The sequence below is a fragment of the Lagenorhynchus albirostris genome, chromosome 2 (assembly GCF_949774975.1).
Source record: "Lagenorhynchus albirostris chromosome 2, mLagAlb1.1, whole genome shotgun sequence".
NCBI classification, from domain to species: domain Eukaryota; kingdom Metazoa; phylum Chordata; class Mammalia; order Artiodactyla; family Delphinidae; genus Lagenorhynchus; species Lagenorhynchus albirostris.
In genome coordinates, this window is record NC_083096.1 from 150,031,550 (window position 1) to 150,045,331 (window position 13,782).

The following is a 13,782-nucleotide window of genomic DNA, read 5'->3' on the forward strand; positions in this document are numbered from 1 at the left end:
TTTGCTGAAGCTCATTGGGATTGGGGCCGGGGGGATGTGGAGCTTGTCCCTGCAGACCTCCCTGGGACGGGACCTGGCTTCTCCCTTCCTCCCTGCTGTCTGTCTAACCTCTTTCTCCCTGGCTGGACAAAACCGGATTTCAGGGACTATGTGACAGGATTCCCCTCAGCTGGGCTACGTCTATCTTCTCTCCCCTCCACATGAGTCTCCTTCTTCAGGGGCCAGCCTGCCTGCTTGCCTCCCTCCTGTATCCCCTCTAGCCATTCAGCTCTCCCCATTTAGCAGCATCTGCAGATTTCATTAACTTGCTACTTAACCCCTCTCACTCAGATCAGCTCTGAAGATGATAAATCAGGCCCCGGGCTCATCCCTGCAGTGGCCATCCTCTCCACACCCCCTCTAACGAGGTTCTGGCTGCCCCTATTCATCACCGACTGCCCTCCTTTTCTCCTGCAGTGTCACTGTCTATACCCCCCATGCCCCATGTGGACGATGTCAGTGTTGTTACAGTCCAGCCACTTTGGATTGAATCCTGGAACCAGATTTCAGGACGGACCCTGGACCACCTCTGTCCCCGGGGGGAAGCTCTGGGCCTTGGCTTCCCTGGGCAGTGCGGGTTAGCCCAAAGGCAGCACCCAGGGACTGCAGGGGAGGGTGGAGCATGGCCTAGGAAAGGATGGAGAGGGGTGAGGGTGCACTGGCTCCCTTCCTAGCCATAGGACCATGTTCAATTGCGCATAAGAGGGGGCGTGGGTGGGGGCAGAGTGGACCTGCATGCTCCCTCCCTTACTTTCTTCCTCAAGTCCCACCCCTCCCTCCCTGCCTAGATCTTCCCAAGAGCCCACCTTTATTTATTTATTTATTATAAATTTATTTATTTTATTTATTTATTTTTGGCTGCACTGGGTCTTTGTTGCTGTGCACGGGCTTTCTCTAGTTGCGGCGGGTGGGGGCTACTCTTCGTTGCGGTGCGCGGGCTTCTCATTGCGGTGGCTTCTGTTGTTGCAGAGCTCGGGCTCTAGGCATGCGGGCTTCAGTAGTTGTGGCACGTGGGCTCAGTAGTTGTGGCTCGCGGGCTCTAGAGCACAGACTCAGTAGTTGTGGTGCACGGGTTTAGTTGCTCCACGGCATGTGGGATCTTCCCGGACCAGGGCTTGAACCCGTGTCCCCTGCATTGGCAGGCGGATTCTTAACCACTGCGCCACCAGGGAAGCCCAAGAGCCCACCTTTAAATCTCCTCCTCTGTGACCCTGCTCCTCTCGCAGACACCCTCCCGGTCCCCAGCTGCTCAGGGAGAGTGGGTGGGATGAGTACTGCTGTAGCAGTGACCTGGGTGGTGGGGTGTGCAGAGCAGCAACCAGACTCTACCCCTGTAGCTTGCCCTACAAGGTCACGCCTTCTCTGGGACTTCTTTCTCACCCTCATCTTTCTAGCTCATCCTTCTCTTATTTCTTGAAGCTCCTTCGCTTACACTCAACCTGCGACGCCATCTGTCACTGAGGCTGCCATGCTGCTCAGTGGGTGGGTCACCTGGGCCGCGGTGGAGCACTGGAGCTGGCGAGCAGTGTGCTTTTTCCAGATCTGAGCAGAAGGGCCCCGCACCCCACCCCTCCACGCTCCTTCCCTAAGCCCCACCCAAATACCACCTCTCACTTTCCTTCCTCCATGTAAGCACTTTGCGCCCTCTCCTTTAGGCTCCAGGTCTCTCCTGACACAATTCTCCTTCCCTCCCACGCCTCCTCGGCTGTTCCCTTCTGCTATTTACAGGCATACGGTCCAAAGCGGCCACCCCATATATGTCAGGGGCCTAGGCTTTTTGTGGTTCTAATCAGGGTCCTGCTTTTTCCTTGCCCTTAGAGATGCCCCATCTCTGGGCACCCTTCAATCACCTCATGTGCCCTCATTCTGGCTCCCCTTTTATCTGCCCCCCTCGCCCCCATTCTCACCTTCATTCCAGCCTTCACAGGAGACAATGTTGGAGAAGGTGTGCCTGGCTCACGATAGGTTCTTAAAAAACATCAATTAAGCCCAAATCGGAGTTTCCCCATTCTGGTTCCTTCCCTACTCCTTCCCAGACCCTGTAATGATCCTGTTCTCCCCTGCGTTGTTACCCTTCTTCTGGGGTCGGGGTAGGGGCAGGGTCAAGGCCATTAGATGTTCACTCAGTGCCTCCCCCCCACCCCCCCGCCACCAACGTGTGCTTTTTGTCAGGTGCTGTTTTTACAATGTCTTCATTACCTCCTAATTGGCCAAATCTCTTTTCTTTATTTTTCTTGTTAAAGACAGATTTAAAGAACGAGTTCAGTAGCTCAGCCATTTTCAGACCATCATTAATTTCCCGCCTTCTTATTTATTAATGGGGCAACTTCCTTGCTGGTATTTCTTGTTCCCTGGATATCTCTGTAAAAGCCTGCCTGGCTCATGCAGCCCCTGGGACCAGTGGTAAGTCACTCTGACTTTGTGCTGCCCTCAGTGGCTCTGGCATTCCCTCCACAGCCCGCCTGCTCTCTCTCGGCCCTCCTTGGCCAATGCCTCTCACCCACAGCCTGCAGGGAGGAGAGTAGGGGACGCCCTTGCGTTCTTCCTGTGATGAAGAGCACTGAGACCCCCGGTTCCCTCCTCCATCCCTCTCTCCTCCACTGTGTTCCAGGTCCAACTCTAAGCTGAACACAGACTGCCTCGGTGACCCCTCAAGACCTTTAGGAACAAAAGAGGGAACTGACCTTCAGGGAGCAGCAGTGACTTGCCCAGCGTTGCTTGGCTTGAAGCGGGTAGAGCCAGGATGGGAACCCAGTTTTACCACGTGTCTCCAGAGCTTGAGCTTTTCTTCTATGCCAGCCTGACTCAGGGAAGCCTGTGTGAGAAGGTCACGTTCAGGATAAGTCTTGAAATAGAGGGAGGAACCAGGGCCATTAAGAAGGCAGCAGCGCAGTGGGAAACATAAGTCAGTGGCCCGAGGCTTAGCAGGGCTGTGGTCAGCAAACTGTGTTGGGTGACCCGTCTCTTCCTTCTGAACCTTGACCTCTTCACGCTCCATGTTCTCATCCTCCCAGGTCGGTTAGCTAAGGACTCGCGTTCTCAGGGTGACGTTACTAAAATGTGGGAACGGTTATCTGGGGACTCTTTCCATGCCTCTGAAGGGTGGGTCTGGGCACATGGCTCCCTTTGAGGCCCTCTTGTGTGTTCTGGGTTGAGGCTTTTTGATTCTGGTTCTCCCGGAGCCTCTGCCCTTCGCTCCAGGTCAGGGGGTTGGCTCTGTTGCCGCCCACAGACTGCTGCCCTCGCATGGGCATGGGTAAGAGTCAGTAAGCCATGGGCTCTATGGGCCAACAGCTACTGCCCTAGAGCCCAGGCCTGGGTCTGAGCATATGCTGACTCCACGATGGCTCCGAAAGCTTCTCTGAGTAATGGGAACTTGTGGAATGGTCCTGTCAGGATCCTCCTTAATCTTTCCATAATCCGGAATACTGTTATCACCTAGGCTCTGAGCCCAGACTCCAGGTCCGGCCCCATCGTGCCCCCCACCCCACGCCCCCGGGCCCAGTGGCTAAGGCTGTCGCTGCCTGCACATGGCGGGTGAGTGATGAGGTGATGAGGACAGTGATCCCAAGTTAGGGCTCAAGCCTAACACAGCCTTGAGGACCCCGTGGCTGCCACCAAATGCCAAGTCATGCTCTTCCCTTTGGACATGAACGCTCTGGGCAGGCCCTTAGAACTTTCCAAAGAAGCAGGGAGAGAGAGAAATCAGGGCAGAATCATCTTGCCTGACCTGGACCTCCAGAAGCGGTAGCTGGGAGCGGCAGCAGTGCCGGGGAGGAGTCCCCTGGGGCCAAGCCCAGGGAGCCGTGTTTTTACACTAAAAGACCTTGTTTCTTGTCTCATCCTGGTCATAACCCTGCTTAATAAAGACATTAAGATGAATGATTGAAGCTGCCTCTCTCCCTGCAGCCGGAAGGAGGGGCAGCCTGGGTGACCCGGGCAGAGGGGACACTGTGGGGATGCGTGGAGGTAGGAGGGAATCCACGAAGCATCCCCCTCCAACACGGAGCCTCAGCTTTGGGAGGCTGAAGCCTCCTGTCCTGTAAGCGCTCTCCAAAGGCTGCCTTATCCAGCGGGGCACCTCTGCACTGCCAGCCTCGGGCTGTGTTCTGTTTCCCCAGCATTAGGGAGGGGTTGGTACAAGCAGAAAAAGCCATCCTGGGTGGAGAGGGGATGACAGGGATTTTCGCTTATACAGGCTTTCAACAGGGCTTTGGTAAGCTCCTGTACAGTAGGTTTTCGTATTTATAAAAACAATAGCTAACAGTTATGGGGTACTCTCTGCTTGTTTCAGGGGCTGTGCTTTATAGGCATTGCCACATCTGAGTCTCAAAACAGCCCGTGACACAGGAAGAGTTATTACCCCCAATTTACAGATGAGAAGACTGAGGCTTAGAGAACTCAAGCCACTTGCCCAAGGTCACCCAGCTAATAAGTAATGGAGTTGGGCCATGAACCGAGGCAGCCTGACTTCAGAGCCTGCGCTTATAACGCCTGTCATCACACGTGCCTCCAATTTTACAAATTGACATAGCCTGGAATTGGGAGGAGGACTGGGGAGGACCAGGGTTTTTGTATCAGACAGGGAATTGATTTAGAGGTCACAGACAACCGTTAGGGATAAACAGGATCATCTCTGGATGGGGCTGCCGAGGAGGTGGGGCCCCAGGGAGCACTACTGAGACATGCCTCATTTACCATTTTTATGACAAGTCTGGCAGAGGGCAGCTCAGGGAAAACTGCCCCTTCACAGATGACGCTGAAAGCTTTTGGGCAGGAAAATGTCTTGCTTATTGTCTTCCCCCAGCCCTGCGCCCTCTGCACCTGATCCTTGCTGGGCGTGGAGCAAATTATCAATTAACAACTTCTAAAATATAGATGCTAAATAAAAGTGAAGAACCACAGCAGCCTTGACCCGTTTTCAGTGAAAAGAAGAATGCTCTGCGAGTGGACGCATTGGGGAAGGTGGGAAGTAGGGCCAGCGAGATCGCACTAAGACCTGCCTACTCCTCGTGGGGTCTGAGGACCAGCAGCATCAGTGTCACCAGGGAACTCTGAGAAATGCAGAATCTGAGGCCTTTCCCAGGTCCACAGAATGACAATTTGCATTTTAACAAGATCTCCAGGCGCTTGGAATGCAAGCACATTAAAGTTTGAGCAGTACCACCCTAACACCGAACTGACCTAGTCACTGCCCTGCTTTAAACCCTTGGGTGGCTCTCTATTGCCTTCAAGATCAAGTCCAAACACCTTAAGAAGGCTTGCTTATAAGACTACACATGAATTTAACTCTTGCCTACTTCTTCAAACTCTTCTTTCACCACTCACTTTGCCACACTTTCTGCTCCAGTAGTACTGGCTTTCTTCCCATCCACACGTGGGCCATTTCTTTGCCTTGAGCCTTTGTCATGTCATTCCCTTTGCCAGTATTGCCCTCTTCATTCTTTTCTCCCCCACCTCCTGGGCCTGGGAAAGTCCTGCTCAACCTTTAAGACTTGACTTAAATGTCACCTGCTCTGAGAAACCTTTCCAGCTGTGATTGACCCCTCATCCTAAAACCTTCATGGCAACTGGTCTCTATGATCACAGTTATCACTCTGAGTGACACTTGTTTCCTTACCCATGTGTCTCCTTCAGTAGAGTGTAAGTTCTATGAGGGCAAGAACTGTGTCTGTGGCTCATGTTCCTGTCCTGAGTTTTCAAGGAGCCTAGCACAAACTAGATATTCAAAGAATGTTTGTTGCATCTTGAAAAAGTATACACACAAGCTCTTAGTTCAGCTGGGGTTGCTGGAGGAGATCCCCTGAAGGCCTTGGATGCCCTCTTAAAAGCCCTACAGCAGCATTCTCAGGTCCTGGGGGCTGTGGTCGGGCAGTGCCTAGAGATCAAGAATGCTGAGCAAGCCTCTGGCCTGTGCATTACCACCTACCATGCAGGGTGTGACAGGCAGATAGGGTTTGGGGACTCAGGAGAGGGGAAGGAATAGCCCCTTGGGGATCAGGAAATACTTCCTGGAGCAGGGCACACTTCTCCCGGGGTTCAGTTGAGAGATGGGAATGGGGAAGGCACTCCCGGTTGAGAGAACCACCAGCAAAGTCTTGGAGGCAGAGAAATACAAAGCTCCTCGATGAGCAATAATCAGTCCCTTCGGCCTGGAAGAGAAGGGGAGTTAAAGAACTACTAGGAAATGAGGCTGGAAGCATAGGTTGAAGCCTGAGTGTAGAGGACTTGAACACCAAGTCAAGACCAGGAAGGAGGAGCTATGAAACCACAAGGAGTCTAGTGTAAGGACAAGGCCCTACTAGTCTGGGAAGGTAACAGAAGGTGGTAGGCAGTAAAAGGAATTGATTCACTAAATCCTGGGGGGGTGGAAATTTAGTGTAATGGTGGTCCTATGGGATTTGGAGTTGATACTTGGCTACATCCAGTGTGGGGAGCCAGGCAACATCCCCTGACCCAAATATCTATTTGAATCCACTGTTTTACATGGGGCTGAAAATCCTCTCAGAGGAAAACAATTTTGAACCAAGCCCATAACTGGATCAGGTATACACCAGCATGACTGGATAACCCAATGGACACCATATTGCTGGAAGGGCCAGCAGAGCTCCAGAGAGAAACCTAATGATACAGGAGAGGGAGTTCTGGCAGAGCAGCCAGTCTCCACAATAGGACTAAGGGTTGAAGAGGGATCGTGGGTCTGGTTCAGTATAATGGCTTTTATTAAACTCACCCTATTTTCGCTCCTCTGGTGGTAGTAGATGTACAAAATGGGAAGTGGTAGTAGATGTACAAAAGGGAAGAAAAAGGACTGGTTAAATAAGTGGAAAGACCTGACTCTGAAACACTTAAGAGCTCACACCTCCCTGCTGTGGGGCTTCACATCCCCCTAGCTGCATGTAATATGGAGGGAGTCATCTTCTTACTTTGAGAGTGTCATGCTCTCACACTGTCATGGTACCATGAGAATTGAGCACATCGGGCAGAGGCATTCAAGGCCAGCATCCATGGTGCACTTAATGACAGAATTAGTGGATCATAGTAGCTTGTATTGCTCCATGGGTACAATTGAGGCTTTTTTAAGGAACACTGCAGGGGACCAATATTTCTACAGGAGCGGGCGGGGGCCTAGAATCAGCAACATTGGTGTGCTAACATTAATGTAAATTTATTGGTATCACCAGCTGGTATAGATGGCAGGGAGCATCTGCACTGCTATAGATGAGCTGCAAGGTAGTCCAGGGAATAGAGCCACCAGGAGACATCAGTTTGTGAGTAGATTTGGAGAAATGGAGGGAGCCTGGTCTAGAGGAGAGGAGAAGTTGGCGTCACTTTAAAGGGGCCAGGGTGAATGCTGTCATTTGAACTGTGGTGGAAGGGCTCCAGCAAGGCAACAGGAGAGAAGAGCTGAACTTGAAGCCGAGATGGGAACAGGCAAAAAGTGGGAGTGCTGGTGGCTGATGACCAACTTCAAGGGAAAAATGAGGAAGGAAACCACTCACTGAGCACCTACCTCATGTTGGTTCGGCACTGTGGTAGGTGCTTTCTTGTTTATGTAGGTATTGTCTCCATTTTATAGTAGAGGAACTTTACTTATTCATCAAATAGACATATTTGGAATATAAAGACCATTAAAACACAGTCTTCTTCCTCGAGGATCTCAGAGTATTGTAGGTAAGCAATACAGACAAGTCGTTTCATTATAGAGTGGTCCTTAGAAAAGAGTAGATGCAAGCACAAGATGCAATGAAACCACAGAGAGGTTCCCCAAGTCCCAGAGGCAGCAAGCGTCAGAGCCAAGGTTCAACTCCTGGACTCTCTGGATCCAAACCCTTGCACCTGCCACCACTCTAGCTGCACAGCTACAGCCGTCAGGACCTTTAGTCATAGTCTGAGTTCTGAGGAAGAGCAGTAGCCCTTGTTGCTGGCAGGGAATGTTTAAGAGCAAGGAGAAGCCCTTGGGAATTGGGATGCGGCATGTACAAGTGACCCAGCAGCACCTCAGGCCCAGAAGAGGAGATGATGACCGGGAGAGGAGCGGTTACCAGATCATGAAGCCTCTCCCCTGGGACAGGATTGATTCCAGAGCCTCGAGGTGGCAGTGAGTGGTTCTACCTATAAGAGCCACTGGGGCAAGCAAGAAACCAGGTTGCACTTAGAGAGGCAGATTGGTACCAGAAAATGGAGGGTCTGAAAAATCAAGCTGGGATTGAGAGGAGGGGCCTTACTGGGAATGGCAGTGGGGATGTGAGAATGAAATCAGACAATTCTTGAGCTGGAAGGAAAATCTGCCCAATCTCTAGGATCATCATCTCCTTTTTGCTTCTGTTGAGTTCAGTAGCTCCTGACAGGACTGTCTGCCCTTTGGAAAACAACTCTTTTGCTTTAAAAACTTTGTTTTTTCCTCCCTTCTGAGCACCAGATCTGGAGGAGGCCCCAATCTTTTCTAGGGATTCTTTGTTTCTGACTAGTGGCTGGATAGCCTAAGCCAACCTTCCACAGTTGGGACGGGGCATTGGGCCATACCTCTGGGGCATGTGAATCACAACTCTCTCTGGAACAATGGGTGAGGCCGGGAGAAGTCAGAGGATTAGAGGTGGGGAGGCCAGGACTGGAGAAGGAACAGTGGAGCAGCTTGGGGAAGACAGCCTCTCTGGGCAGGTGGTTCCATTTGATTTCCGATTTAAAGGGGAGGCTTAGATAGCCAAGAAGACAAAGGCTAATAAGAAAAATATTAAACGGCAGTGTGTACGTCCCCAGGGACTTCCTGTTGCCATGACTGACCTCCTGGAGAGCGCCATTCGTTCCCGAGCATGGCAGCTTTATAGGCACTTGTAGGCCAGCAAAGAACACCAATTTGCTGCCGCAGTTTGTTTTGATAACTGAAACTTTCAATAAATCTATATTAAAATCAAAGGGAAAATTAACTAGGCCCCAGTGAGGGGCACAGAGATAAGGGAGCACATTACCACCCTGGCCTCAGCCACACCACATCCATCTCTTAGTTCAGATTCAGGTCACCAGGGAGATGAATGGCTCGGGCTCATAGGGAACAGCCCTGGGGAAAGCAGGGTGAAGAAGGCATGGCCAGGTCTAGGCTCCACTGCTCTTGGAGCAAAGAAGACTGGGGCTGGGCGTGGGGGAGCAAGGAGGTGGTATGGTGGTGGTCACGGTGGGAAGAGGAGTTGGAAGAGGGGTGGGGGAGGGGCAAGAATAATAGTAACAGCCAATATTTACTGCACTCTTTATGCAGGATACTGTGCTAAGCATGTTTAATTCTAATAACAAGTAGGTACTAGTATTATCTACACTATAGAGATGAAGAAACTGAGCCTCAGAGAATATGTGACTTGCCTAAGGTCACAGATAGAGCCAGGATGCACACCTGAGCAGGCTCTCTCCACGCTCACTCTCCCTATAACTGCACTATGCTATCTTACATAGCTTACAGGACTGAGAATGGCAGAAGCAGTTTCTCCACTTACCAGATAAAATGGTTTCGGATCCAGTCTGGGTTCTCTCAGCTGTGCCAAGTTTGGGGGCTGCCATGCGCTGTCCTTGGGTCCTGGGTTCTCTGCCCTTCAGTTGCTAAGGTCCCAACTTTGATGGCTATCTTGCGGATTTTCCTGGTGGTTTGACAGGGCTGCAGAAGAACCCATGTGGTCCTCTTTGGTTCTCGCTCTCAGTGTTCACTTTAGTTCAGTCACTGAATCCAGCAGCCAGGCAGTCTACCCAGGGTGTATATGTGCCTGTACTGGACTCAGTTCATCTGTCTCCGATAATTCACTCGCCCCATCTGCTTGCCCCACCCTAGACCTTGGCCACCTGTTTTACGGACAACCCAGCTGCCACTAGTATCACGTCATTTACTAACACATCTGGTTGTCTCAGCGCCCTCTGGGAGGCGGGTTAGGTTCTGAAAGAGCTTCCAATGTGCGCATTATGATGGGACTGCAGTGGCCTATTTTGACCAAGCCAGAGGCTCCTCTCATCCTTTCTAGTCTCAGATGAACCACCGTGCTTTAGGGTGTGGGATCTGGCGCCCCCTGTGGCTACGGGAGTGGTGGGGTAATGCAACCCTCCCTTTCTTCCTGTCTGAGAAGTGATGGTTCTACATGGTCTGTAGGACAGAGCAACTAGCTGTGCTTTCTGTTAAGCTTTGGTCATAACAATACTACTTTATATTTTCATTCCCTCCTTCCCTGCCTCACTTCTCTTTTCCCCCTCACTCTTGCTGTCCAGGGATTACATTTCCCAATGAAATCTTACTACATAAGCTTTGCCTCAGGCTCTGTTTTCTAGGGAACCAGAACACAGCCAAAGGCTTGAGGGAGCCAAATGCTGGGTTAGGCAGCAGTGTAAGGTACCAAGTGTACTTAAACTGTCCTATTATTTGAGTGCATTTTGCCTGGTCTTTGTCCAAAAAGAGCTTACAATGTGGTGAGGCCCGGGAAGTTGTTCAGATGAGCTCTAGAGCACCAAGGAGGAAAGAACACATTTTGGGGAAGTCAAGCGTTCCATGGAGGATACTGGGGCTGGGCCTTAAGGAAAGCCTCCAATTCTCATAGTGTGTGTTTACTTCATTCTTACAGCCAAGAAGGCTGGCTATGCCATATTCTCAGGCCAGATTCAGGATATAACAAAGCCAGAGACAAGAGAGGCCATACTAAGGCCTCTTATTAGTCTAATTTTTTTTAAACATCTTTATTGGAGTATAATTGCTTTACAATGGTGTGTTAGTTTCTGCTTTATAACAAAGTGAATCAGTTATACATATACATATGTTCCCATATCTCTTCCCTCTTGCGTCTCCCTCCCTCCCTCCCTCCCTATCCCACCCCTCTAGGTGGTCACAAGCACGAGCTGATCTTGTGCTATGCGGCTGCTTCCCACCAGCTATCTATTTTATACTGGTCTAATTTTATTTATCTATTTACTTACTTGTTTATTGTCTGTTCTTCCTCTCCCCTCCTCCTCCTCAATGTAAAGGCTCCTTGAGGACACAGATTTTGTGTGTCTTATTCACCAGTGAATCCTCAGCAACAGAAACAGTGCCTGACACTTAGCAGAGGCACTATAAAATATGTTGACTGATACGATCAACTGGGATTAACATCTAGATAACATTAATGGAAAGAGGAAGACCCAGTTCCAGCTCCAAGAATCAGGCGATAGGCAGATGTGCCTCCACTTTACTGACCCTTGGTTAAGTGACACCTGTCCCTGCTGGTGTTTATTCCCTCATTTGTTCACAAACATTTATTGTGTGTCTGCTTTATGCCTGGTACTGTGCTGGATATTACTTTACAGCATGAACAATATAGAAATAATGCCTACCTTACAGGAGTTTACAGCCCTGGGGGAGAGACAACAAAGAAACGGACAATTATAAAACAATGCAATAAATTCCGTAGGTGCAGAGTAGTATCACCTAACCCATCGTGTGGGATTAAGGAAGGCATTCCTTAAAGGGGGGATTACCAGGCTTTCCCAGCTCAGGTGGGAACCATTCATTATGTTAAGGTCAGATTTCACGGAGGTGGTAGGGCCCAGACCTGACGACATTTTCTTAAGTTAAAATGTGTAGATGTCAGACAGAGGGCTTGGTGACCGAAGCTGGTCACAGATGGTTCCTGGCTGACCGGGAGGCTGTCAAAACCATCACTGGCTTGGCCAAGGCTGGGGTTTCCCAGCTCAGAACCTAGTGCCCATGACTTACCAGAGAGGCACAACCAAGATGAAGAAATACATCTCTGGCTTTGGCCAGAGTTCTCTCCAGTTGACTGAAAAGACTGACTGTGGAAACTCCCCACAGCTGAGGCCAGAATCCTTTTTAACTCTGAAGTTCCCTGTGGAGCTGATCTTAACAACTTAGCTCCCTCTTCCTTGGGAAGGCCCTTCAGAAATCTAAGCATTTTTTTCTTCGCCTAAAATCCCCCTCCTCTCAGGTCTTCCCCCAGGCCGACCTCAGAGAGTAAATGATAGTAGTGGCTTGCTGAATGAACTAATCATGAGAAGGTGACATCTAAATACAACATGTCACCTTATGAGCCTATATTCACCTCATGAGTATATTGGAAGGTGGGAAAACGGAAGTGGGGGACCTGGGTTTCTCTAGGCCTTAGAAAGTTTCCTTTTGTAGAAAATTTCTTTCACAGCTCAGAAGTGAGGCCCCCCCTTCACTTTCTTCTAAATACGTGCAACCTCGACACTACAAGTCCCATAAGGCCTGCGGTGGGGAGTCACCATCTTGGCGCACCTTCGCGCGCATGTCGGCGGGAGAGCGAGCCTTTGGGGAGAAGAAGCCCCGCCCCCGTGCAGCCCATTGGTCGCAGGAGCCGGCGGCGGGCTCAGCGGTTGGCCATCGCGCCCGCCCGTCCGCCGCGTCGGCCGGGGTCAGAGTGCGCGGAGGTGAGTCGGTGTGTTGTGGACTCGTGGTGCTGGCTGCCGCTGTTGAGGCGGCCGGGAACGGGCGGTGGGGAGCGGGCGGAGCTGGCCCTGCCTCTGCCTGGCCGGCGCCGCAGTCGGCGCGGGCCGCGCCCGCCGCCGTAAACTGCCCTGAGCGCCTGCTCAGGCCGAGGGAGAAGTCGGGGCCTGCACCTGGAGGGAGCCTGCCGCGCTGGCCCCGAGGAGGGGGCGTTGCCATGGCGACAGTCTCTCCCGCTGCTGACGGGGGGCGGGGGCGGCCCTGGGAAGGAGGGCTGGTCTCCTGGCCCCCTGCTCCTCCCCTTACAATTCCCTGGACTTGGATGGGCCCGAGTTGGGGGCAACACCCCGGGGTGGGTGATGCGGCGAGGCCCCCCCAGATTGGGCCCTGGTAATGCATGCTGGGTGAGGGTCGCGGCGCGCAGTTTGTGCAGCCTGGGGTGCTGGCCCATGTGCTCACCCTGGATGCATGGTCTACTGAGAAACGTTTAGGCGGAGAAGGAGAGGGGCAGGGCTTTGAAAGACAGGCTGGGTGAGGTGATTAAGCATGCTGACTTCCTACCTGGGATTGCTTAGGAGGAGGAAGAGAGCTTTGACCAAAGAGGATAGAAAGCTAGCAAGGAGATGGTAGAGAGAACATTCCCTTTACCCTCTCCCCAACACACACACACACAGACACACAAGCTTAGCAGTTTACTTCTTTTTGTAAATCTGTTGCGGTGGTCGTAGTTACGGTGGAAGGATTGAATAAGGGGCCTAACTTGGCTAGCTTTCTGTTTGCTTTTCCTGCAAATGCTCCAGCAACAGGTGTTTTCTTAAAACAAAAAGGCATGAACTTGGATTGGGGCTTGATTGCGAGTTCTTGCAAAATATAACTGCTCCTTGTTGACTTGGAAGATGCTGAACGTGGCTTCTCATTGGGGGTTTGGATTCTGTCCTTAGGGCTGGATTTTGTAAACTGATGGTACCCATCATTCCCTCTGCTGTAGGTCTCTGGCCACTTCTCTGGTATTAGTTCTTGTCAGACATTTTATCAGTCTCCCAGGCGAAGGGCAAAAAACCAGGAATCCCATTGGCTAAAGACCGTACACTATTTGAACGATAGTAGTTTGTGATTGGCTGAATGATTTTTGACTGTAGAGTTTCTACCAGAAATTGGCTTCATCAAATTCTGCTTTATTCTGACTTTATCATACACAGCATGCCTTGTTTTGGTGGGTTCATGCCTGGAGCTTAAGTATATTATACCTGAATCCCCTAGCATTTGAAAGCCAATTTATAAACAGGGACTTGGAGTGTGACTTCACTAATGTGTGT

At 51.1% G+C, this 13,782-nt stretch overlaps 2 protein-coding genes across 12 annotated transcripts in view; both read left to right on the plus strand.

Annotated features, from left to right (window-relative positions):
* The window catches only part of TMEM53 (transmembrane protein 53), a 447,568-nt gene that overhangs the window by 284,025 nt on the left and 149,761 nt on the right, over positions 1 to 13,782 (plus strand). The window lies entirely within an intron of this gene.
* ERI3 (ERI1 exoribonuclease family member 3) overlaps positions 12,405 to 13,782 on the plus strand; it is a 129,185-nt gene continuing 127,807 nt past the window's right edge. The window contains exon 1 of one of the 6 annotated variants that reach the window (XM_060140239.1): positions 12,405 to 12,450. Coding sequence is in view for 3 of the 6 variants with exons in the window: in XM_060140241.1 (XP_059996224.1) it covers positions 12,684 to 12,818 (135 nt within the window). In the remaining 3 variants the exon portion in view is untranslated. Of the gene's footprint in view, positions 12,451 to 12,485; positions 12,819 to 13,782 lie in introns of those variants that run through there. The other 5 variants (XM_060140237.1, XM_060140243.1, XM_060140241.1 and 2 more) reach the window with 5 other exon arrangements.